Here is a 27,525-nt window from a genome sequence, read left to right on the forward strand (position 1 = left end):
TTCTTTTTCTTTTTCTTTTTCTTTTTCTTTTTCTTTTTCTTTTTCTTCCCAGATGCCTTGTGGAAGCTGTAAATAAAAGTTGATCCCTTTGGGTTCTTACCCAGACTTTGAGGATTGACCAGGTTACATTCTCCTGCCTTGGCAGCCAGAAATTACATGCTGAAGTGATAGCTAATAACAGGATATAAAAGCAAACTCCAACTATTAAAAGATAAAAATGTGAAAGAAAACCGATGTTCTAATGAAGAGTTTCTTTTTCTTTAAGGCATAAGGATTTTAATTATGGTGTTCATAAATCAAGTGTTGAAACACCTATAATTTGACAGAGAAAGTTTCTTTATAGGATTAAAAGCTTGTTCGTCAATGCACAAGTGCCTATCTGCATTTTATCTGACAGAAGCTTCAAATGGGCAATGTTGTTAAAGTATTTAAGCTGTATAATATTTGCAACAAATATGGTATTTCAGCAGTCTGAAAATTACCATGCTGATAATGAGGTTGTTAAATTATAGCTCTATCAGTTGGACAGTGAAACTGCTCTAGTTAGTGTACATTAATGTATGCTTGTTCACACAAGTGATTCTGCTGAACAAGTAGCATGTTTAAACAAGAAATACTGGTCTTAAACCCTGTGATTTATAGTAGGTGGTGTTTTGGCATATCATGCAGTTAACAAGGCAAAGCTTCATGTTAAAATATTTCGTTTGTAGTCTCATTCATCACCGATATAAATATTCAGTAGCGATGCCAGAAAAGGTATTGTATTCCTATTTGACTCAATGACTCAATTGCTTTCTTTTTTTTTTTTTCTGAAACAAGATCTGTGCTATCTTTCTGATGCAGTTTTCAGATATTTCCTTGTGGTCAAGACCAATTCTGAGGGATTGTGAAAAAGTATCCTAGCTCTCTTGACAGCTGGCATGTTCTCTTAAGCTAATACAAAAGGAATACATTGTCCTTAATGTAGCAGAGGCTTTGTTTGCCACTCTCTCTTCCAAGCTCTAAAGCATGTTCACGTGTGCATAGGTTTGCTAGTTTATGTTGGGGAAAAAAAAAAGTCCCTACAGGACAGCCTCTTGTTGTAAAATAAAAACAGCCTCTCTCTTCCTTGTTGGTAATCACTTGCATTTGTTGTTGGTGAGATGACAACACAATACGTCCCATCAATCACCGAGATCCTTAACAACCGCACAAGGTTGTAAATATTATGTTTGGGTGTTTGAGTGGAACAGCTCGTCACTGGAGTAGGTGTGGTAATTAAAACCTGTTAGGTTGCTACATGCATTCACAAAAAAAAATCTTTAATGTTTTTTCATATAACAATGGTGAAGTGTACTTTAAACCTTATCAGGGCGTGATTATTAAATGATATTTTGTGGGAGTTGCTCATTTACTGCTAGTATTATCGTGGCTTTTGTTAAGAGTTTAAATAGCCTTACGCTTCTATGTATTTTGTCGCTATTATGATTCTGTCAGGAGCCTTATAAAGTTGATTACTGTAGGAGTAGTCTTCAAAGTTAGTAAATAGCACTGTGGAGTTATGTTTACATTTATTATCCATTAGCATAATCCAATTCAACTCTATCCTATTTTTCTCTACAGTAATAATTGAATGAAACTTGGCCGTAAACTGATGAGACAAGCCTATTACATTTCCGGTTCACCAAGTCAATGCTCACCCTATTTATGCTTCATATGTGAGATAAAATTGAAAGGTTTAGATAAAGCTGTTTGTAGGAGGGGACGGTGCATTATTTGAGACAGAAATAGTGGGAAGTCTATGCTGATGACCACTCCCAAGCGCAGTCTCCTGCTTCCCTGGCACAAGATTTCACATGCCTTCACGGGGATTTTCTGTCTTCCTCACATTAAAATCCCCTGCTGGGGAAGATGGCCTGCTGCGAAACTCATTTCTGACCATAACTTGACCTGCCCAGGTACTTCATTTCTGGTTTTTCATTTACTAAAGCGACCACAAAGCAAGCTGCTCTCACGCCTCAGCCAAAGGAAAAGAAGGCGCAGAGGAGCCAACGAGGATAAACCTAATTGAAAGTACGGGTTTTACCAGGCTGAACAGAAGCCATTCAGAAACATGGCAAGTGAAGTAAAAATGGTGTTATTTTTCAGCCTCGCATGGATAGCAGACTATTCCTTCCTTTTTGTCTCAAGTCTTGTCAAAAATGGTGGTTGGAGGCACCTGAAAACAGAAGGAGAGGCTGCTAAACATCAGTGAAAAACTGTGAAGGGGTTAAAAGAAGGCCTCGCTGATGTGATGCTACTGCAAATCAGCTTTTGGACATAATCTGAAGCATGAAGTTTTTTGTTTGTTTGTTTTTTATAATGACTAGCTTAAATATATTCATATTTTTGCTATTTTTCATTTGCTTAAAAATGTGCTGGATGTTGTTGTTACTGTTTTAAGCAGTGGGGACTGGAGGCTGCGCGTGGATAGGCCCTTCTCTCTTGCTCGTTGTGGACACCAGTTCTAGGTGGGGAATGAGCACTTTTGAAAAATGAGGAAAAAGTTCTCAAAAAAACGCTTTCATTCTAACTTGGAGCAAGGTAGAAGCATTTCCAAAACAATCATTTTGGGGAAGAGTGGTGCAGTGCAGGGAGAACAAACAGCCAGGTGGTGAGAGGACGCTTGTGAAGTCTGGGAAGGGAGGCCCAAATCTTCTTGCTCTCTAAGGGTCTTGAAGATGGAGCTTCCACATCTCAGGATAAAGCCCTGCACATCAGGACATTGGCTTTTCTGGCCTCTTTCCCAAACCATAACCTTTTATTTGTCATCTCTTAGAGACACACAGATACAGTTAGACCACTGTGGTGTCTGCAGAAAAAACAGCCCATTTTGTTATTTTTTTTTTTTATCTGAATGGCTGATAATTGAAAGAAAACAAAGACTATTACAGTGCAAACTCATTTCATTAGCTCTGGTTTTCTGCTTTATAATGCACAGAAATCTCTCTCCCAGATGATCCTAGGTAATTTGCACTGCAGCATCTGGGTGAATTAATTACTCTTTTTTTTTTTTTTTTTTTCAGATTGCCAGCATCTTTCAGATTATGCAACAAGTGAAGATTAGTTTGTGCCTGTGGTGATCTTAGAGAGTGTTTGGAAACAAAAGGCACTTCTGGATCCAAAATTAAAATTTTAGTGTAGGAAAGAATGGATGTTGTATGTGAATCTGCCTGTTCTGACAATCCGGACTAAGAACTGAATGATAGAAATCTAAAACTAGAGGAGTGGGGTGTCTGCATTTGGAGGTATTGACTGGAGCTCTACATTAGTGGGCTTACTCTGTCTGAAAAATACAAACTTGGTAGTCAGAATTAATTACTGAACTATTTGTGAATAATATGAGCCAACATTACTTGATTGCTTCCATCCTGTCTTCCCCAGCATTCTTTTTCTAGGAATCAGTTTGGGCAGATACTTTGTCAGTGTTTTTTTTTATTAAGTATTCATCTGAATACATACAGAGGACCTCCTTCAAGTTTTTTTTTTTTAATGTTATTTGAAGCAAAATAATGCTATATTTTCAAGAATCAGTAATATGGTAAGCTATAAATGTTTACTACTACCAGTCTTAAGACAGCTTTACAGAGTATTTTAAAATAGTATCAAATATATGAAAAACTTTTTTTTGTTTACTAGCTACAGGACAATAGTCCTTCTAAGTAGAATAACATTAGGTAATGGACATTAATTGTTGCTTGTGGCAATACCTGCCTTGAGGTAGATAGCTTGAAACTAGAAACTGCATGTTCTTGGAGGTTTTGTTTTTTTTAATGCTCATTTAAATTTAGGCACTTGCTGAACACTTTTCTAGGTGATTCTCACTTGCATGTTTTGTTGGCATAGCTTTTGATTTCTGCTTGAGCAGAATGTTTTGTTGTGGTGGTCCCTGGCAAGAGGTTGTGGAATGAGGGGATTTGTGAAATGTGTGAAGAGGCTGAAGCTGTTTTATCCACTGTTCAGCTAAATATTAGGTAGGAGAATGTACTCACAGAGACAGTGTATGAAGCAAGCTGAGTGGTATAGAGGAGAAAGGTATCTAAGTCTTCAGTCTCAACTGTTTGTTTCACAGCAGAATTGTGCTGTATGTTCATGAGGTGTTTTTGATTTCCTGTTGGACTTTCTACTGCTGCAGAAGATGTGTGAGTACTGACCTGAAGTTCTTGCACATGAAGCTTGGCTTCATCCTTCCTCATTCTCCAGTTAAAAAACATCTACTGGGGTTAACAATACACCTTAAACTTTTATTGTGATCTACTTGGGCAATATATAGGACACTAGTAAACTCAAAGGAGGTTGAAGTTAAACTTGGTCATGCTTTTTCTGTATACCAGCATGTTCCTTGTTTTTTACCTCCATTGTACCTGAATTTATCCTCTACTTTCTGTGTCTGGGAATGCTATGTTTCCATCTCTCCCAACCTCTTTCCGTTGTGTTCTGCATACATCCTGCTTGCTCTCAAGCATAGCTATTCAACAGTCTGTGTTAGTGTTGAGCTACAGAGTGCAGAGCAATCTGACGGCACGTGGAAAAATGAGAAGGTGAAGATTTGGAATATGAACGTTATTGTTGGCAATTATAAGGTATAATATAGATGGAGGATAGATGGCCTAACTCTTTTCTTCCTCAGTTTTCTTTTTATCAGATGTGATGAGATTTTTCTGTGTGTGTGGTAAACCTGTTTTTTCTCAATGAAGTTATTGTCTGTTTAATATGCAAATGATGCAGTGAAGAATATTTCTAATTCACGCGTAGGCAAAAAACACAGCTTTGTGGTAAGTTTCCCTTCATCAGGAATACACGTTCCTTTGTCCCTGCATGTATTCATTTCTCAGTGTCATTTCATGTTCATCAGTTTGAATGTTCACAACCAAAATACAGTTCAGTCTGAATTTTCAGACAAAGTTTCTACATCTGTTCTTAAGATGTCATAACCAGTTTCTCATACCGGAGTACTGTTTCCACCCCATCCCTTCTAGGACATGACCAGAGGACAGTAAATAATGAGACGCTGGGGGCATTTGCTCAGTACTGTGTTTTATTTCCTCCCTTCTTTTTTAATGTGAAAATTTAAAGCTATAAATAAACTTTACACTACCTCATTCATCTCTTCTTCCAGTACACTTAGGTTTCTAATCTGTCGTGCTGGTCTTTAGAGAGAAGGTGGTGAGTGTCTGCCTTCACTTAGAGAGATTGGACTTAGAGCATTAAATGTTCTGTATGTGGTGATCATCTCACTACATGGGATAATGAGCAGTATCAGAAGTACTGTTGCTGTCTATCACTAGTTGTTTGCTTTCTTTCTCCTCTTACTGACACAGGAGGCATATTCTTAATGCTGCGCAACTTAGTGAAGAGCCTTCTGTTTTTGTTATGACCTGTAAATGTGAGCAAATCTTTGCAGTGCCTAATGAGGTAGGACCCTAGCTTTTTCAATTTACAAAAGGAGAGACTAAAAGCAAACTGAAGTGCTGGGGTTCCTGTGCCCATTCAGATGAGATTTGCTGTATGCCATTACTTGGTTAAGTTATTGTTAAGTATAAAGTAGCAATGGCATGTTTGTTCAAGTAAGGTTATCCTTTCAGTAATGGAGGTTAAGGGCTCAGCGAGTAAAATAATGGAACTTCTTCAAATCCATGATTACTTCTATTTTCTAGTAATTTAGGATTCCAGTTTGAATATCATATATAATGAGAAATGACCAGGCTAAAAAGGGTATTGACAGAGGTTAACATTAGCTTAGGTTTATCAGGTACATGATAGAGAGGCAGACTCTTACGGGGCATGGCTTGGAGCTCCAAAGTTAGATTTCAGCTCTAAAGCTTATGACAAAAGAGCTGTATCTTGTACCCAAGTGTGGCAACTCAGGGTACCTAGCTGTCCTACATGCTTACGGATGGATATTATACAATACTCAATATTCAAATTTTCACCACTGAAGAGAAAGGAATGAATCATAATTTAAATATTTTATATATATATAATATATGTTTTGCCTGATGGTAGTATAATGCGTCTTTCCTTCCTTTCTTCCTTCATTCCCCAGACTCCTCTCAGAATAACGATTCCTCATCTTGGCAGTCTAAACAACCAGCCAGAAGTAAACCAGTACTGTTAGCCTTCCAGAATATTTTTGGTATTTCCTGACTAAAAAAAAAGGTAAAAATGGTTTAAGGAAAAGTTGGTGGCAGCTTCTTTCAGTCACCTGATGCTCCCCTACTGTTGGAGAAAAAAAAAAATGCTGTCCATACAAGGCAAAAGATATCTACAGAAATCTCTGCAAATTGAAAGTACAAGAATTGTTTAATACAGGTTTTTTTTGTTTTAAAAGTTTTTTTTTTTTTTTTTTTTTTTTTTTTTTTTGTCTATTGAACTAATAATATAGAAGGAACTTTTTCTTCCCAATATTTTCAGCAGAAAACTAGTTATACTGGATTTGTTCTAATATTAAGAAATCTTATCTAAGGAGTACTTTCAAAATACAACCAAACTTGAGAGAAAACAAGTGCCTTGAGGTTTTTATAAAGCTTACAAGTTTTAATATTCCAAATATGTAGTGACAATGATCTTTTTTCATAATTAAGCTACGAGTGTGGTTTAATATTGAATTCAAAGCCATTCACTAAATGCTGCTTATATTTGAAAACCAAACAAAAATCCTCAGAAGGAAAAAAATTGAAAAAACAATCCCAACATTTTTTTCTTTAATTGAGATAAGAAAAAATAAACTCTGCTGCACCTCAGTTTAATGACTGTTGCTCAGCTACTACCAAAGGCTTAAGGAACAGTGTTTAGAAGTGATTGTTCAGAAATAAGTGTTTCTCACAGATTATGAGGGCTTATACAGAAGATTGTGTTCACCTGCTGAGTATTCGAGAGTGGAAATGTCCAATCTGTCACTTTCCAGAAGTGGTCTTTTGCTTAAAACTAAGAAACATTCCTGAGGAAAACTAAGTTTTCATTAATTGTTTTCCCATCTTAGCCATGCCATAAAGAAACATTATTATGTACTTCCAACAAACACAGAAAAGTTTTTTGAAATGCAGAATCCAGCATTTCTGAGATGATCTGAGATGTTTTCAGTTTAAAATGTAGTCCTGTGAGCACAGGTTACTTTGTTAATACCTTTGCAGTTGTTTGTGTTTTTTGTAATTCTGCTCTGCAAGATATTCAGTTGCCATTTGAATGCTTTTTATTAATGGTAAAGTAGGCATGGAGATGTTTGGAACAGAAGTCTTTACCTTTTTTTTCAATTAAACGTGCAGAAGGAGAGCAATCTAGTATTACATTTCTTGGAGAAACAGGATCCATTCTTTGATTCCACGAGGAGGAGATGCAAGCTAGTAACTTCCAATGCTAGAATAGGCCAGAATTTGCAAACTTCTTTGGGTTGTTTCTAAATTACTACAAAGTAAATGTGATGGTTTTCAGTGTGGAAGAAAAAGACTTAAAAGGCCCTTCACATCCCTTAGATACTGTGTACAGCAGCAGCTTGTACTTGTTTTTCATCTCGTCTTTAAAGGGTTGGAGGTTCTTTGTAATGGGCCTTGACCAGCAGACTAGACAAGCAACACGCACTGTTGATCTAAGAGGAAGTGCAATGGGCGTAATGCTTGCTCCTCCGACCAAATTTGCCTGTTGCTGTATTTCAGTTTCTGCTGTAACACCCAAAGTAATTCAGGGAGGAAACAGAGCAAAGCAAAGGAGTTATTTTAATTACTGAATTCTAGAGTATCCTCAAAGGCTCTGATACTTCGATCTAATTTGGTCTTCTGATTTCCTGTTGATTCTTCCAAATGCTTCAGACTTATTTAGACAAAAGCCTCTTTCTTCACAATTGTCAAATTTCATTGAATCTCAAGTCTTGGTGATAGAGCTTAATTGTCAGCAAAATAAGTCTTGGTTTCTGTAAATTGTTTGATCCTCAATTGGTTTAGAAGTGACAATATACTTTTTTTCACAGGGTTTAGATATTGTTTCCATGTGGCATGTGGAGCAAAGTTGGACCAACTAAAGAAATTATTTCAATTGTTTTCTGTCAGGAAGGCTTAGACAAAGAGCTTAGTCTCAGATCCTTTAAAGTTCAAGCATCTGCCACTAGGGGCAAAAATTATTTTCCTGTAGGCATTCATCTTTTATTACAGATTTACTGTGCTGCTTCACTTTGTTGATAATCTAATTTAAACCTCAGAGATGAGTCATACCTCCTCAATGGGATTCAAATCAAGTTTGAATTCTCTGATGTCAGAACCTTTCAGTTCTTCTCTTTTCTGAACATAATGATTGTTTGGGAGTCTGAATGCACTGAGGAGGAAAGATTGTGACCCATGCAAGCAGTAGCACATTAGTAATACTATTTTACAGCATATCTGAAGTCTTGTTATCAGTGTTCATTTGGGTTTCTCGTTAAGGTTATTTGTGATATCTTGACTTAACGCAAGTCCCAGTCCTGCCAGGTAGTCCATTGTGGACAGACCTCTGAAGGTATGAGGGTGGTGGTACCCTGCTGAAGTAAGGAGTCTGCTGTAAAGTGGAATAGACCTAACCACATGGAACGAGTGCTATTCTAAGGACTTTGTTTCATAAGACTACAACTTTCCATACTAATTGTGATATGACAGTTTTGCAGAAAAATAACAGATTATGAAAGAGTATAAAACCTTGATGTCAAGACATTTCAGTGGTCTTTCTTTGAAAAAATAAAAACGTACTTTTTTTTAAAGTGCAATTGTCCAGAAGGTCCTAAAGGATTTTAGAATGATCCAAACACTTAAACTTGATTGTTATCATCTTCCTTGAAAGCATGACGACTGTACAGTTTACCACTAAAAACTTTAGAAATTGAACTTTCATATTTTGCTATTTAAGGACTTCCTCTGCCAAAGACAAAATAGACATTCAGGAAGTTAAGAGGCATTGGATTATTGGCATATGATTATCCAACTTCAGAATGTGTATGAAAAGCATCTGATAAAGTTAGGCTACATTTTGAGAACTACTAGAGCCAACATTTGTACTCTAGATTTTATAATTAAATACCTACAATGCTAACTTTTCCTAATTAATACCCCGTGATATTAACAGTGGGTGGCCTGTTGACATGTTTTGCTTTCCATAGTTTTTGTTGTTGTTGTTAAAGTTACACTTCTGTTTCATATTTTTAACAGTATCCACAAATGGATCCAGGAGCAAGTTCTCTGGTTATGTCATTATGTGAAGAGGGAAGGAAAAACATAGATATTTTACTATCGATATTTAATTTTATTATTGGATGTGTGTTTTTCTGTTGTAATCCTGCTTTATCAGGGATTTTGTTAATGCCTTTTTAAAATGCAGAATAACATTAATGTAGTTGTTTATAACAGCTTTTCCCAAAAAGTCTAGGACCAGTTTATGATCAGTGATTCTCTGCAAAGTCTGTAGTATTTATTCCAAAATATAACTTGTACTGAAAAGATTTTAAATTTAAATGCATTAGATACTAATAGCTGAAAGTATTTTTGTTACAGTCTTTGCATTGCTCCTCTGGTTGTCCAGTTCCTTGCAATCCTGGAACCTCCTTTCGTAATAATGTGTCTGATACAGTTTTTGCAGATAAGCAGCTGATTTTTAAAAAAATAATTAATATTAAATTTTCATTAATGAAAATTAATGTTAGAGATACAAAATGAATGCATAACATAATTGGAAAAGTGAACTGTTAAGACCCAAAGACAGACATGTTTGTTCTGAAGGAAGAAAGAAAGCTTTTACTGAGAATTTCTCTACCTGAAATCTTACAGCCTTGTGAAAGCTTAAGACCATGTGCGAATGAAATTAAAGGACCTAATTGGACTATACTCTGAAGACTAACTGCAGACAGAAAAGGCTATTCCCCTACAGTTTTGTAGTTGTGGAATGAAATATGCTCCTGTAAGAGCGGTTTAATGCAAGAAGAAACTAAAATCCTCTGAACTGTTCTTCAAAGGCATTGCTCTCAACAGATTGTGAGTCTTGCCTCATCTAAGTATAACCTTGTGAATAGCAGCATATATCAGATGACTTATGGCTATGTGGTGTATTCTGAATGCATTTTGCAGTTCTTCTTTAAGTGACAATGGCGTTGTGGTTTCCGCAGTTTTAATTTGGGAACTATTTCACAACCTGATATCTCATTTGCTGTAAGGATTTCCCATGTTTTTCACTGTAAAGCATCCCTTTGTTGCTTTGATGACTCATGTACCTATTGCCATTTCCCTATCTGGCTGTTTTTGTTACACTGCATTTCCAAAACATTAATTCAGGCACTCTTCTACTTGCAGTCACCTTCTGTTTGCCTTCCCTTCTCATTGGCTTTGTCCCAGTTGAGTCAGTGTCACAAGGCGCTGCTTGGGTTATTTTTCCGAAGGAAAGTCTGCCCTCCCCACTGCCTCAGTATCCTCTGTACCTCACCTTGTCTGGCTTCATGCCTTGGTTGGGCTTGGGTGGTATTCTGAAGTATGCTTGTTTGTGTCCAAGAACTTGGGCCATGCCACGGTGAAGTGGAATAGAAGAAGAGATGTTGAAGGAAGATGACGGAGAGAAAACAAGGAAGACAGTGAGTGGATATACGGTGAATGAAGCAGAGAGTGAAGGAGAGGGAATGTGCAAGCAGCCAATCTGCACAGGACAAAAATTCAAATCAATATGTGAAAAGCTCTTGTAATATCCAAACATCCCAGGTTTGGCAACTTCTGTGACTGTTACTACCAGCTAGTCTTTTGTCAGTGCTGTCTTGCAGCTCCTCCCCAGGGCCAGATGGAGAGAAGGCTCTTTCTTGATCTCACAGTCCCAGTGTATTTTGAGAGAAGACTCCAGGAGGTGCAGAAATGAGCGTGGCTTCATTTGAGCATTAGCTCTCTTTCCCTGCAAAGCTTTTACTATTTCTGCACCTGGTAACTGGAGCTGTTGGCACATTCCTGTGTTTCTTCCACCCTCCATCATCATTTTGCCTGCTTATCTTTCTTGCTTACATCTTTGTAACTTCCTGCTCCCTGTGCAGCAAAGTTCATCCACAAGCTGGCTTTCCTTCATCTTAAAATCATCTCTCAAGATACACCAGTATCATTGTAACCACATTTATCTGCAAACTGACACTAGTTAAACGTATGGGTGGAGAAACTCATTAATTCCCTGACCCCTTTGTTTTCCCTTATTTAAAAAAAAAAAAAAATGAAAAGGCACACATCTTGTCTTGCAACTTTATGTTCCAACTTACTGCTGCATCTTCCCTTTGCTCTTTGTGCCTTTTACAGCCAATTGTGTTGGTTTCCCTGCACTGACACAAGAAACTCTTGAGGGAAGGGCATGCCGCTGGCTATGCGATTGTCCAGCATGCATCCTAGTGGCTTTGCCTCCCACTTCAGATATATTAGTCCTTCTTTGGGAGTTTCTGTCATGCAAATAACAAATGATAGCATTCTCAGGAGTCCATTGTTACAGACTGCACTCTCCTATTTTTGCCTGTTTATTTATTTAGGCGTTCAGACTGCTGGACAGCTGTAAATCAGAGCTTCACATTGAAGTCTATCTTTGAATTGAACAAAGGCAAAACAGACTGTAAATTTTATTCACTTTTGCTTGAATGATTGTTCAGAGAAGCCGTTTTTTTTCTCCTTGATGTGTGTGAAATTCTTTTCTCTGTTTACAAAAAAGTGAAGAAATGTTGCTGTTAGCATATTTCGGTTTGCCATTCTAAGTTTGTCTCTTATTATTTAAAAGGCATAAAGAAGAGAATTTTATAGGGTCATACTAGATTTCTCCTTAATTTTGAGCAATGTAAACATCAGCATATTTTTTAAGTAATTTAACCTACATCCTTAGGTAAAAAACAGCGTATGTTTTTCAAGTAATTTAATGTACTTCCTTAGGTAAAAATCTCCAGCATTCAGCTGTCAGGAATTCTAGGGGGAAGAGCCTAAGCTATACTTTTATATGAACGTTAAAACTTCCCTGGTTTTGATTTGTAAACCAGTGGTGTTTTAGTGCAGTCATCACGTGCAGCTACTTGCTCCTCGTATGATTTTCTTTTGTTTTTCAGGTGAAGCTCTTTAATAGTTGCCCAGTAGAGGGGGTACAGTAAAGTCAGGTACAGTGCAGTGCAACTTTTCACAGCACTTAGCATTTAATCATTAAAAATTCTTTCTTTAATGTAATGAATCTAATATGCAGTAGAGAGGAGGTCATATTTTACTTTTTTCTTATTTGAATGTATATTATACCCCACATTTCCACTTCAGTGTTGTTAATTATAGTTTAGGCTGTAAAGAAGTTTACATTATAGTGATTTTTCTCCCCTGGAAGCTGATGGCCCAAAGAAATGCATTGTCAGACTATATCTAGATTCCTTTGGACAGCACTTCTTGCTCGAAGAAAACGCTTGGGAAGTGGTTCTTGCCTTCAGCTGTTCTGAGACAAAAGATTTTTTGGTTGTTTCTCAGGCGAGATTTGCAAGGGGAATTTGATGCCAATCACAAAACTGAAGAGGAGGTGAAGTCATCCCTCCTTATGCCCTACAGCCCAGTCCTCAGGAAAGGATCCATGCCCCAAATTAGGGGAGGGGAAAAAAAAAAAAGAGGATTTGAATCCAGCTGAAGTCCCTCCCATGCTGATTGCCGTAGCCTTCAGGCAAACACTCATTCCCTTCTTCCGGTGCCATACTTGCTCGCTGATTCATCCAAAGGGAGAACAGCTTCGACAGGCATGACCGAAGGAGGCCTGCTGCAGAACTGCCTGCAGAGTAGCAATTACGTGCTCACCAGAGAGGTGGGTGACCCACATTTTGTGGCTGGTGAGCATGATGCCTTCACTGCTCACGGAAGTGTCCTGACCCAGGGGTTTGGCTGTATGGGTTTAAATAGGATGACAGTTCTCCCACTATCTTTTTCCTTTGAGGTTTTGTCACTGATACCAAGACTCATTGTTCCCAAATTTTCTGTGATTTTGCTCTAAGATGTGGCTTAAATTGTCCTAAATTGAAGCAAAAGTTTTAACTTTGTGGGGGAGGCGTGTCCTTTTTTTTTTAATAACACAGGAAATTTTAAAAGCAAATGCTTTGATTTTTGCATAGCAAACTGAAATAAATACGGTTCTAATTTTCTGATAGTTCTACCAGCATTTCTCTTGGGTTCAGTAGTAAAGAGTTTCCATGTGAGATGGAAAACAAAGAAACAAACAAAAAAAAACATTACCTGGTTTCATCTGTTGTTATTTCTGGCTAGCCAAAGCTGGGGGTTTGCAGTGGCTCTTTTATGGTTTGAGTTGTTAAAAAAGCAAAAGATATTTCGGACTCATTAAATGTGTGCATATGGAATGAACTTCAGAGAGAGAATCCTTGCTAAACAATTCACATTTTCCAGAAGAAGAGAGAAAGAAAAAGAAACAGATGCTAAAGAAAAGAGAATGATCGAACCAAAGTAGCACGCCAAGCAGAAGATGAGCGTTTTCAAAGTCAGATGAGAACATAAAATGCCTCTGCTCTTTGAGCTGCCCAAAGACTTTATCCTCCAAAATGGATGGGCTAGATAGAGGCCAGAAGTCCTGTCTCAGTTTTCCCAACAATAGTCTCTATGGAATTCCCTTCCGTGGCTTCAGAAAAGGGAGGAAACAGAGTACATGGGAGTTGTTTTCTTCAGTATGTGGGAGGGTATCTGATTACATCTGATTGGTAAAATATAGGATAATTCTTGTTTTCTGGATGGTAATTCTATCAGCCACAGAGTAATGTCAGCTGAAGATTTCAGGAGGGAAAAACTTCATATTCACGTTCTACTTGGTTATTGTCATCTTAGACTGGAATGTCGATTTACCCATTCTAACTTCAATGCCTAAGAAAGGGGGAAGGATGGTAAGAAAATCAGCAAATATGAGCAGATTTGCAGGAGCTTTGTGAATTTTTTTCCCTGATATTTTCCTGAAATACGGTATTTGAAGCCTATGCAGAAACCGTCTTCATAGGATGATATCGTTGGAAAACCTTACCAAAAAGGTGGCTTGCTCTTCCTTCTTTGTTTTAATCCTTGTGTTGATGCATATTGATGTATTACCCCCAGATCTGAAAGGAGCTTTTCTCCTGTCATGTAAAAATTCAAGCAGCAGCACTCTTCAGATATACCAGTCCATCCTCACCTCTGATGTGTTGAGTTCAATCATGGGGCACCTTGAAACAAAAGCAGCAAAGCAACAACTGGGATGTATTTCCATCCCAGTTGGATTTATAGCAAAAAGAAGAACTGGACAAGACAAATGCTCTTTCACAGGTGTACGTGTTTGTGGTTTAATAGATTCATAAAGAGTTTAATCATAACCTGGCCTGTAAAAAGTCCGTATAGGCCTATATTTCGTATCGATTCTTCCAGGTTTCTATTATGTTATGCTTTGTAATGTGGTGATAACTTTACATCCAGAGTAGAAAACGTTGGTGTAAATCAATAGGAAATTCGGTAGATAGGGTGCAACTTACCAATTGGTCTTGAAAAAGATGTTCAGCATTTGCAAGGAGTTACCTTTTTTTTTTTCTTTTTCTTTTTTTTTTTTCCCTTCAGGAGGGTACGGGAGAAAGTGTCAACTTCTGTTGTACCCCCACTTCTGTATACTTACTTTTTGATTCAGTTGCACTTGCGCCTTATCTGCTTAATTTCTGCTGTATAGTACAATATAAAGTTGTGTTTTCACATATTTTGACAGTACCTTACAGTTGGTGGCTGTTTTTAGTTTTCTTTTTGTTTCGATCTGCTCAAATGTAGATTTTATTCATTAAACTCAGGAGAACTTAAGATAGCTCCAGTGAATGTGTAAAAAATAAAAATAAAAAATAAAAAGGAAGCAGAAAATATCCAGAATTTAACTTGTGGAAATGTTAGAACTTTGTTCCAGCAATCTTCATCACAGATCATGTATGAAAAAAATTAGAATTACTCTGGGGGAGAGGGCAGGGAGGCAATGTGTGCCACATCAGATGTCCGCTTTCATTGTCATTCTAATTATGAAGGGGAGATGTGGCTTTGTACTTGGGTTATAGGATAAAGCATTGTTATATAGCCAGAAGATTGTTATTTTAAATGATTCCAATACTTCCTTTCACAGTAATGTAAAAATAAAAAGCTGTGAATGCTAGTTACTGTCATAGGAGCTGATATTACATTGATCAATAATTCTTAAATTGCTAATGGATGTATTATCCGAGATCTATCTTGCTTTTATAGAAGAAATTGTTTTGTTACTGAATATGGTGTAGCACTTAAGCTAAAAACGTACCGTGAATTCTGTTATGAATTCTGAAATGAGAGCTAACATGGTTAGTTGGTAATGACATATAATATGAAAGGCAAATGCAGTGCAGAAAGTATTTTGAGACTTTGCATGAAATCAATTTAAGAAAGAAGGAAGGTTACAATTTTTTTCGTAAAGATTTTTTTCTTTGTATGCTTCTGTTTTTAATGAAGAATTTACATATGCTTTCTGCATTGTATCTTAAATGGAGAGAGAGGCTTTTGCTGGTGGTAACTGATGTTAAAACATGCTTTTCTGACATGGAGAAAGACAAAAACAGCAAATTAACTGTGCCACAAAATTTAGAAAAGGAATAAGTGGGACTTGCATGGAGCACTGACATTTTTTTGATTTTCTACAAGCAGGGTAATTCTAATTGGGAGCTCATTAGAGTCCTGAGTGATTCTGGTGGACTGGAAAGCTCAAGAAACAACTGTATAGTTGGGATCAGTGTATGTTTTCTAGTAATGTAGACATCTCCATTATCAGTAAAAACAGAAATTTGTTTGCAAAGAAGCCTATTTTCCTTTCTTGTCATCATCAATAGTTATCCTTTTTTATTTAAAACTTAAACTCAAAAATAAGAACAAACACATTTTCTTCTCATTTCTTAAGCTGTTTTCGTGTTTGACAGCATTTGTGTAAAAGTCCTTTTCAAGTAGTAAATTAATTTGGATAGAAAGCATCCCACCTGAATTTATTATGTGCTGGCAGTTTAGATAAATGGATATTATGATCTCAGCATATTTTGGCCCAGCACCACTGTGCCTATTTGCAAATGTCTAAGAAAGTGATAATATTCCTGTCAGATTCAGGCTGCTAAAGGAAAAAAAAATGGGGTAGCATTTCTTATTTATATTTATAGGATGCCTGTGGGGAAGACAGTAATGCTGTATATGGCAGTTTATGTGGACATGTGGTGCTAAACATACATTAAAAAAAGATAACAGACCTATTGACGTTTCTTTGTAGAAATATGGAAAAAAAGCCAGAGTAGATCTGCAATTGACAGCTATGCAGGAGATGCATTTCCAGTTTTCTTTCTGAAGAAATATTTCACAAACTTACAATTCCTTTCAAAGTCAGTAATCCATCTTTAATTACTTCGTTGATTTCATAGTTGTATTTTACAAGGTTGATGTAATGTCTGCTTCCTGCCAACATTTGATATGGACAATCCACTTTTGTCGCTGCTTTGATGGAATGGAAGGCTCCTTGTAGTTACAGTACTTTTTTTCCCCCCGTTTTTTCTTTTTCTCGTGTGTGTGTGTGAATTGAGCATGGGTGAAGACTTATCAGTCACTGAATGCCATAGCTTAACAGCAAGATAGGCGGGGAGCTGTCGATTTATGCTCCTGACAGAATGGGAAATGTTCAATGTAGCTAAACTGGTGCATGTTTAAACAGCCCGTGCAGTTATTTCTTTTATTCCCACCTTTGAGCGCTGTTTTATTACTATAGATGCATGTCTGAGAATTATTTTACTGCCACGTGTCTGTTTTAAAATACTTTGGTTTTATAGTCTGTAATTTGCACTGTTAAAGTAGATTATTTCTCTCTTTAGGGGAAGTTAAGACCTTTACCTGTAGCTCATCTTGTCAAAAACGTAGGTATGGTCTGTTGTAATGCACCTTCCCCGGAATGAGAATGATGACAGCGCAGTAACGTGGTCACCGTGCTCTGCGTCCCTGTTTCCAGCAGCACTCCAGAGCGTGCTGTCAGCAGAACACAGTGCATGGGGGCTTTCTCCTCCTTGCTTATTAAAGTAGGTAGCTGTGAAGTGCAATCCCTCCAAATTAAAGTTGTCTTAAACCAGGAGAGCGTTCCTGTGGCACGACTGACTTGGAGGAAGTGTTGCAGTACACGTTATTTGTACAGATATGACTAAGCATCTTATTGAATCCGTTCCTAGCGGTGCAAGTTGCTTTCAGACAGGTTTCTGCTTGTTTGCAGTGGGGAGCAGGACATAATATTGTTTAATTTGTCACTTTTTCTTCATGGGGACTGGGCAGTGGGGAAGCATCCCTGTCTTCACTGTTACACTAGATGAAGAGATTTTAAATACTTTTTTTCCCCAGGAAATGTGGTGTACTTGTAACAAGAAAACTGGTATTTAGACCAGTTGCTATGGAGTTGTCTAGATTACTAAGCAAAGCAGTATTTATTAATAAAATGTGTAGCAAACTAAAGTGTGATACATTTAAAATTGCCAGGATTGGGGATTAGCCTGAGCTCTGAGGGGGGGAAATGTTTGAAATGTGTGCACCCATGCACGCACACACACAAGTGGCAAAACCTTTCCATCCCGAGAAGGTCCTTCTTTTAAAACCTTTTTTCTTTTCCAAAGAGATGAATCAGTGGACTAGAGAGGTAATGAAGTATTTCTGCAATGTATGGTGAAGAAAGTGGGTAGAAAGGCTTTGCAAGGTATATAAAATGAATCTGTCTGCTTTATTCTGTTACATAGAAGTATTTCAGTGAATGCAGTGGCCAACAAAGAATACTAGAAATGCCAAATACATTTAGAAATAATGTACAGCAGCTCTTAGGGTCCTCGATGCTTGGAATTTAGGTTGCACAATAGCGAATGCTATTGGTGGCATTTGGCTTTTCCTGTGGAGGATCCTAGTTTCTTGTTTAAAAAAAAAAAAAAAAAAAAATCCTATTTTCTGGTGTTTACATCACAAGTGTTCGTTCAGTTTGGATTATATTTCTTTCATCGTGAAGTATGTATAAACATTTTAAGTAGGTGTGGTACACTGTCAAGTGTTTTCATTATTTGGGTGATAGGTTTGAACATCGATTCCAAAGTATCAGTAGGCACCTGCAGCAGCAAAGTGGGTATATCGCACCTGAACACATTCTGATTCATGCTATTAAAGCAGTTTACAGAGTTAGTAAGAAAAGAGTATCACTTACTGAGGTTAGATGTCTTTTTCATGGAGAACAAAAGAGTTTTGATTCTTTCACTTCAAGTTTAGCCTAACTATTGTGTAGTGGAGGAGGTTTAATGAATCATTGTTTAACTTTGATACTGCCAAGTATTTGACCATTAAATAGTCTTGAATGTGTACATAGCACTTTGGTGACAGACTCTTATTTAACTGTGATTAATTGGCATTGAATAGTTATTTAATTACTTCGGAAGAAATCTAACAACAGTGTGTGTTCTGATTAAGTTATTTGATGTAAAAACAAACGTGGAATTGTTGAATATAGCACGTTCCATTCTACAGCTTGCTACTGACACAGCACATTAAGAGGAAGCTTGAGAATGGTTAAAGCAGTAGATTATATTTGTAAGTCTGGATGCTGTTGTAACATCAGCATAATCAGCTCTTGATTTTTATTTTTATTTCTATTTGTAGCTGTTTGAAATTTCAATTGCCTTACAAGTTTTAGACTTAGTATTTCTTTTTTCCTGTTGAAACTCAGACTGAAACTCACTGGGATAAGTAAAGGGGGCAAGCATTAAGTGAGCTGGAAGATTTTTGTGAATTGAAAATACTGTGTTAGGTTTAAGAAATAGTGTCTCTTGGCATGTGATGCTCACTTAAATTTTTTATTTTTTTTTAAGGATTAAGTTTTGTGTGAAGAAGATGCTGATAGTCTGTGAGTTTGGGAGAACAGGATATTAGAACCTTTGGAGAGATTTTTTATTTTTTTTAACATGAGTTGTGCAGATTCTGTCCTTGAATAGCAGGTGCAACAGTTTCTTTGGTCTGAAGAACCATCTCCAGAAAGTTAGGTTTGCAAATACTGGTAGAAACTGTAGTCATAACTGCAAGCATTTTGAGTCCTGACTGAAAGTGACTACTGTAACTTTCCTATCTGGAAGATACTCTCTTGCATGGTTAATAATGCATAAACATGCCACTGATGTGCTGTGCTTCCAGTAAATGGAAACGGTTGTTTCTTCATACCTTGCAAAACAGACCTTATTTACTTGTAGACATCCTTGTAAATTTAGCAATTGCTCTCCATGCAACGCCATGATAGCTGTGGGGTATTTTGTGGATGTTTCCAAAGTACAGCACTTCTTGGAACTATATTGCTCCCTCTGCTCTCTTGTGTTGGAACTCACTTGCTTAAGTGGGTTACCATTAGTTTTCTTCTGCGTAGAATATGCTGAATAAAATGCCAGTTCAGTTATATCCGTATTAACAGGATCTGAAATAAACCTCCAGTCCTGTGTCTTCTCTTACACACTCAGTGTAAACCAGCATCAATAAAAATGGTACTACATGGCTTTCTTTTTATTGCAATTATCACTGGAATAACAGAGCAGCATCATGAGAGGGAGAGGCAGACCTCCTAGCAAGAAGCAAGGTATTTGCTTAGATGTAATGATTTCAAGGGCTGTTTTCTGGAAATACTATATGCAAACACTAACAAGAGTGTAGACAACTTTTTTTCCCAATAATTTGAAAATTCTAAAGCAATAAAATTCAGCTGTCAGAGGTTCACCTCGGTATTTATTTGGGAACCAGCTGATTCATGTCCCGAATGTTTAAACCATTTTAATTGTATGAGGTGGATTGTAAAAGGTTTCACTATGTTCAAGCGTTGTCTTCTATATACCATTTCTTCTGCTCACTCATATTTTAGTCCATGTCATTTTACAGAGTTACTGTATTTACATTTTAAAGAGGATTAGTCAGATTAAAAGATGTTTTCATGTTTTATTGATAATGTCAGAGTAATTTCCACTTTCCTAGTGGTAGCTTGTAGCTCTGTCAAAACACAGTCTGTGGAGGCACTGAATGAAATTGTTAAGTGTAACTGTGCTTAAAGGCAATGGCAAAAAATACAGTTTTGGCAATTAATTAGCAACTTGATTACTCGTGGGATCTTGAGTAATTGTTAGTGGATACATGGAAGAAAGAGTAAGACCAGAGGAGTACTGAGTACTCACCAAAAGGTGAGCTTTTGTCACTGTATTCCTCATACGGCCTCACCAGAAAAGGTAGAAGAGAGCATTACCGCAACCACCCCTAGTGTGCAGAATTAATTCCAACATTAGGTACTTCTCATTTATATCTGTGTTGGCACCGACCAACCAAAAGTTGACAGATCATGCTTGCAGCCTAAAAATCATTGTTGTAAAAAGGATTTTTTTTCAGGAAATGGCTGAGGATGGTTGTAGCTTCCCAAACAATCACCAAAACGCGAACCCAAACTCAACACCTGCAAAATTCCTCCTTGAGCAACTTTAACTGGTGATTCATCAGTAGAGATCTCGGGTGGAGGAAAAATGAGAACTGAACTCCAGGATGCTGTTAGAAGTGAAAGTACAAAAGAGTTAAATCGCTTCTGACAGTTAGTGAGCATTTTGTAATGGCTTCTCTCCTCTAGCCCCTAAGGCCTTGTCCTCGCTGTCCAAAGTGAGTATAAGCACTTTTCTAGGAACAAGTTAGGATGTGCCATTCCTCAGGAGGGCCTGCGGGGGTGAGGAAGGCGGTGCTCGCTTCCCGAGGGCACTGGTAGTGACCCAAGCCATGCCCTGGCTGCAGGGCAGCCCCAGCGTCATGGCGGCCCCGGCCTAAGCGACATGGCGGCCAGGACCCACTGCCACGTCAGACAACCTTCGCAGACCAGCTTCTTATACTGGGCTGCCACTGCTCTGCAACCATGGCAAATGAAACTTATTTGGGGTTAAAAGGTGGAGGAAGATTTTAAGACTGAACTAAGTGAAGATTCCAGGCCACGGGACAGAGGCTTTCCTCCTGTGTGCAGTTTGTCCTCAGTACCTCTCATGGCATTTCACCAAGGGGCTGGGCACTGCTAATGTCCCCTTTTCTGCCCTGTAATGTAAAATGAGGTTGTTCAGAAGACAGGAGGCTAAGATGGGGATGGAAAGCCAATATTCTGAGCCCAACTGCTGTCCCGTGTTGTTTGCCTCATCTGCCCTCCAAGACAGTTTGCTAAGGAAAACCCTTCCTTGAAGGAAGCATTTCACCTATTTGGATGATACATCTTTTTGCCAATGAAATCTTGGTTCCTTGGAAAATAGCCTGGAATGTGATATTTAAAGATGTTAAGAATTCTTTGCTCAAGCACATGTGCAGGGTGTGCCTACTCTTCCATGGGCAATCCCCATGGAAAGAAGTCACAGGAAAAGGAAACTTGAAAAAAATTTCCTTGGTGTTCCTTCTAATATATCTATCCCATCATAACGTAAGTGAAATCCCCAGCTGACATTTCTGTTAGAAACTGGCAAAAGTTTTTGCTGAATCCTGAGCTGCTGTATACCCTTCCTCTCTGTGTGCCATGGCTATAAATGGGATGAATCCTACTGTTGTCTGCTGAAGGAGCTGCCTTGCATACTGGCGTACTGCAGAACAAGCTGTTCACCACCAGGATCTCTCTTTGGAGTCATGTCCCAAGCCTGAGGAGAGGATTGTGTTGCATATTGGTTGGTGTAGAACAAAAACTCCTTTAAAAAAAAAAGAAATCAATGTTATGCAACAAAATCTGTAATTCCAAGACAGCTATGAACAGAAAAATAGAGCGACGGTTGCTACAGAAGTTACTTCAGTGTAGGCTCTTATCTCTGAATTATGTCTCCAACGTATTGCATAGGAACTTAAAAAAAAACTACTTTCAGTTTAATGAGCTCCTTTGAAAAAAATTAAAAAAAAGTCTTTTGTTGCCAATGAAGTGAATGTGTTTGTACCAGTTAGAAGTAATAATTGAATCAAGATATATGCAGATAAAAAAGCAATGCGAGTGCATGTACAGGCATTGCACACCTTATAAAAGGACAGATTCCCATCCTTAGCTTAGTTTCTTTCCTGGTGAGTCGAGGCATCAATAGAGAAAGATACTAATCCACTTACGGGTGGCAGTGTTGTGACTTTAATTATTAAAGAATTATTGCTCTGATTTTTTTCACTCAAGTAGAACTTGGGAAAATAGAGGAGTGTAAATGCTTCAGTGATAGCAGATTAAAAATTGTTTTATTAGTTTTAATGAAGATCAGTATTGTCAAGGTTTTGAATAAGTATAAATATAAGGCTGCATGGAAACAAATCTATCTGAAATTTTGTTTCAGAAACGCCTGCGATTTGAATTCATATAACGGTGAAGGGATGGGAACAGAACTACTAAAAAGGATTACTTAGATCAACTATGATCTATCTAAGACATATATACATTAGCGAGTTTCAGTCAAGGGCAGGAACAGATTGTGACTGATGTTACTTGATGAAACTTGTGTTACGGTGCCTGTACTGCAAACCTCTTTACACATTGTACACTGAAAGCTTTTGTGTTTTGCCTGTTAAATTATATTGAACTATTAGCTTAAACTGATAGGAAAAAATAAAATCAACTTTCAAGTAATATTTTGTATTTGGGTGAAAGGCATTTGTTAAAAAGTATTCTTCTTCAAATACATTGCACTGGTTGTAAAAGATCTCCTTCCATAATGTTTTCAAAAGGTGTCTTTTTATCTTTAGATTCCAGCTGTTTCCTTTTAGCTGTTACTAAACTGGTAAAACATGGTGTGTTTAAGATACTTGATCGTTCAAGGAATTGTATTTACTTTTTTTTTCCTTTTTCTTCTCCAACTCTATTTCTGTAGGAAGAATCTTAAATCGTTTCTCAAAAGATATTGGCCATCTGGATGACTTGCTTCCATTGACGTTTTTGGACTTTGTGCAGGTAATTCAGTTGCTTCTGCACTGCATTCTGAATTTAGATTCCTGTAAGCTTTGGTGAAAATCAGCTATTTGTCACAGATGTAGTTTAGTTTAAGGAAAGTGCTTGTTTGTGAAAGAAAGGTGCGGTTGAAATTTAATGTGTCAGTAAAAAGCTAACATGAGTAATAACTGGCAGGTAGGAGTGGCTATACACAGCTTGCTATTATGTCAAGATTTCAGTTCATAGTAGCTACATGCTTGGTAAATTGCTCCTGATTTGCCTCCAAGCAATCTGGCAAGCTTATTGCTGTTATAAGAAATATGTCCATAGTAAAGAAACAATCAACTCACATGAAAAGATAGCACAGATTAACCTAATTATGTGTCTACTTCCACAAAGAATCAAATGCTTACCACACCATTTTGGATTAAAATAGGTGTGGCTATTTACAAAGAAAAGATTAGTAGTAATAGTGTGAATATAATAGCCTTAATAGGAACAAGTGAAATAAGTTGCTGCAGACAAAAAAGATGGACAAAGCACTGAGATTTCAATGATGATGAAAGGATAAAGGATTATATATGACACCAAGGTAGTTTTACTGTTGCAGTAACTATTAATCCTCCTTATAAAATTCTGCAGAAAGCTTCAAGAAAAAAAGAAGAGATCATAATGTATCAAAGTAACATGAATCACAGAATACACAGAATCATAGAGGCTAGAGAAAGAAGTGATTTAGTGGATCATCTGGATCCACGTAGTTGATCAGACCTGTAATGCTTCAGTCAGAAACGTTTCTTAAAGGTGCAATTGCTAACTTTGCTTCATCTATTAGAGATAACTTAATCAGGATTTGACCTTGTTTTTGACGTTTTTAAACTGAAAACAAAGTCATTTTAGGTTTCTTAAAAGCAGCTTAATGACATTTCTAATGCTGAACTTTAGACAGGGGGGAGAAGGTTCCAGAGAGTTAGTAAAAAGACACTTCTTAAGATAAACTCTTTTTCCTAGTTTAGTAAAGCTCTTAAAATTGAAGTATATGTTTTTCAAAGCTTTACAAGTGCTACATACCATTTGGGGGAAGAAAGGAATGTATTTTACCTACCAATTGAAGCAAGTGTTGTTTTTTTGTTGTTGTTATTTTTGCTGCTGTTTTTTTTTTTTTTTTTTTTCCCCTCGCCCCTGTGAGTTATGGAGTTGCTTATAGCAAGTATTAAGATTTTGAATTCCCATTTTTAAGGCCCTGATAAATTATTTCCTGAAAGTAAAATATAAACATCTTCTTATAATATACTACTCATTTTTTTACTGTTTACAGAGATTTCAAATTTTCTTCAGTCTTATTAACTGTCCTTTATTAGACAGAATGCTTTATTTCAGCTCTCTTTGGACAATGTATAAATGTCTTTCTTTTTGTCTGCAAGTTTAGGCTGTTGTGCAATCCTTATCCTCTTCTCTTTACATAGGGGTTATATCCACAAAGCCAAAACCATTTCTTCTGTGTAAAGGTTCTTTTCTATTAGACTAAGCAATGCAGAGGGGTTTGTGTTTGCACAGGTTTGTCGTCTTTATAGAAGACTGGATAATGTACATTCTACATACTACTGTTGGCCAGAGCATCCTCTGGGCCCTGAAATCTTGAGATAAAATGATTAACCCTTTTTCCTTAGTTCTGTGCATTTATAATAATGTAATAACGTGAGAGTTGTGTTGCAGCCCACTTGCATGGTGTTTTTATTGCGAGAAATTGAGTGGGTGTTTTGCATGCCCTGTCATGTGGTTTAAAGGCATGTGGGGTTGTCTGAGGATGCAAAATTTTCTGGGAAAATGTTAGAGAGCTCTGTGTAAGCAGAGGGAGCTGAAATTGGTGTGGTCTTGTCCATACTTCCTTTTGGGAGCAGACCCTGAAGCAAATTGTCTTGAGAACCACACGCTGGTTTTTGTTTTTGTTTTCTGCGAGAACCAGCCGCTTTGTTCCAGGAGCAAGCTGGGGAAGGACATAACCTGTGTGCCTGGTACACAAGCAGAGGACCAAATCGTCTACTGGTGAATTGAAAAGCCTAGCAATTTGACCAGTGTATACATACTCTAGGCACTACATGATTACCAAAACCGAACTGATCTGTGAAAGAAGAGTGAAGGCCGTTACTGTGAATGTGATTGTTTTATTCTTTCAAGCTCATACTGTAAACTGCATTTCCCTTCGTGCTGATTACTTCGTACATTTCTTCTAACTACACTATTTAAAAAATTGTCATGAATTTAAAAAAAAGTCAAAATATTTTGTTAAAATACAAAAGTTTGTGTTTTAAGTGATAAGTTTTCTTTTTTAAAGAAGTTATATGCCCAGTGTGCTCCAATAGGGCTCTGTACTCAAAGAGTTGCCTGTCCTCTTTGGCATCAGGGAGGAAAACTTAGGAACTTGCTGTTGTTTAATAATAGGCTGCTCTCCATAAGACAAAAGCAATTCCTTCTTGGCAGGTTTTTGAAAACTTATAATTCTTGATCAGCCAGCTTGTTGATTAGTTGATGCCTTTTGAAATTCGATAGCAAAGATATAACATTTATTTCTGAAGAAGCACAGATCTCTACAAAGGATAACTGTTATCAATTATGATAGAGATCTTTTGTCGGTTGTTTTGTTTGCAGGTGTCTTTTATAAGACCTCCTATAATCCCTTCAGGAAGAAATATTTTCTCCTTTCTAAAAACAGTATTAGCTAAATATAAAAGCTCTGATCCCGGCCATTGTTGTTGATTCTCTGAGAGACATTTCCCAACATTCATTGTTTAAATGGTTGTCAGGAGGAATCAAGTGAAACTTCATAAACAATGCAGTAACTGGTTCATCTTACTTTGTGTGCAGAAGCTTTTCTTGAGCGGATTTGCATTGAAGAAGTGGTCCTTTTTCTGAGTTATTGCTAAGACCATTGTGAAGCATTCCAGCCTTTTACTATATTAGCAAGTGTGTGTATCATTTCTGCACAAATAAACACGGTGTGATTGGGCACTCAAGAACTACAATATGAGCCCATTTAAATACCTATAAATTGATCATTAAAATCTATTAGTTTTGAGAATTTCATAATTACATTGAGCACAGATTATAAGGCAATGCTAAAAATTGATAATGTTCTTTTTGAGTCCCTAATAAGATTTATACACTGCTCTACAGTCATAATGAGCATGATTAGTCTAGACAGCTATACTGGATGAAAATTAATTCCTTAAAGTAAAATAATCAAATTTTTACATTTTCCATTGGACCAATGAAGAATAAACAGTTAAGTTCAAGACAGTGGATAGTTACTGTACGCTTAGTCATTAAAGCAAAACTAGAAGGTTGGTGGCAAGCTCAAAAACACATCATACGTCTTGTGTATTTACTGAAACCTGGTTAGATTTTGTGGAACTGCTGCTTTGCAATAGCTCCCAAACGAGCAACTCTCACTCTGTCTAGAGTTTCCTTCCATCCTTTTTTCCTTAACTTTTAAGTGCACCAAAATAGAGCATACCTGTTTTTGGAGAGACTGAGGGAAAGAGATCCTTGCTAAGAGGAGGCAGTCACTCTTTCATCTTAACTTAGGAATTTAACAGCTTATGAGAAATGTCATGTTAGTGCAGTTGACTATCTATTTGTAGAAATTACTGCATCTGTAAGATGGATAAATCAAAAAGAAGTCTCTTTTATGAGAACATGTTTATGGCTATATTTAACTGTGCGGCTGTTGACCAGAGCTCAGTGGGTAGCATGAAGTATATCAGCTGAAAAGAAACCAAACATAAGTTATACACTTTAACTGAGATATCTTAAATTGTACATTTACAGCCCAGTTCAGAGCTCATGAAATTCAAAACTAAAGCAAACAGTCCTCAGTCCTGCAAAAGAGCCTGCGTCTTAAATCTTCTAGGAGTTCTTCTGTGTGAAAAATAAAAAGCAACATTGTGTTCTCTACAGTGCTTACTATTTTACTAAATACAGCACTAAATATGTTTGGAAAATCAGATTTTAATTAACGTTTTGTAGGTTGCTTCTCAGATAATCAGTGAGCTGAATTAACTTGTTTGGCAGTGGCGGTGTGTTTTTGCTGGTGAGCTTGCATATCCCTTGCTTTAGTACTGTTAACCTTAGCCTCAGTTCTCCTTTTTCCTATTCTGAGTTACCCATTTTGACATATCTTAAATCTCTTCAGGTATGTGTCTACTTCTATAAATGCCGTTACAGTGCTTTAAAACCTTCTGAGAGGATTTAAACAACTACTTCATTTAGATTTATATGCTGTATTTATGTATTTATTAGCTTAATCAGAGGGCAGGCCTGACAACAGCCTCAAAGTGCTACCCAAATATAAGTAATTGCAGAAATGCTTTCTTTGGTCGATAGGAACTTGCGCATCCTATAAATAAGTTCAAAGGGACCTAAGGAAGTCAGGTGCCATTTGAGATGACTGGGAATTTGGTAACTGATTTTCTTAGGCTCCTCTGAAAATACCAGCTGATGTCCTCAGTGTTTTAACCAGCTATCGTTCCTCTTCCTGCCTTCAGCTCTGTTGGTGCGGACTTCACCGATAGGTGT

At 37.3% G+C, this 27,525-nt stretch overlaps 1 protein-coding gene across 3 annotated transcripts in view; it reads left to right on the forward strand.

Annotated features, from left to right (window-relative positions):
* ABCC4 (ATP binding cassette subfamily C member 4) overlaps positions 1-27,525 on the forward strand; it is a 149,464-nt gene that overhangs the window by 58,118 nt on the left and 63,821 nt on the right. For all 3 annotated transcript variants that reach the window (XM_035319247.1, XM_035319254.1, XM_035319259.1), the window contains one exon: positions 22,892-22,971. In XM_035319247.1, the coding sequence (XP_035175138.1) occupies positions 22,892-22,971 (80 nt within the window). The remainder of the gene's footprint in view (positions 1-22,891; positions 22,972-27,525) is intronic.

This window comes from Oxyura jamaicensis, chromosome 1, assembly GCF_011077185.1.
Source record: "Oxyura jamaicensis isolate SHBP4307 breed ruddy duck chromosome 1, BPBGC_Ojam_1.0, whole genome shotgun sequence".
NCBI classification, from domain to species: Eukaryota; Metazoa; Chordata; class Aves; order Anseriformes; family Anatidae; genus Oxyura; species Oxyura jamaicensis.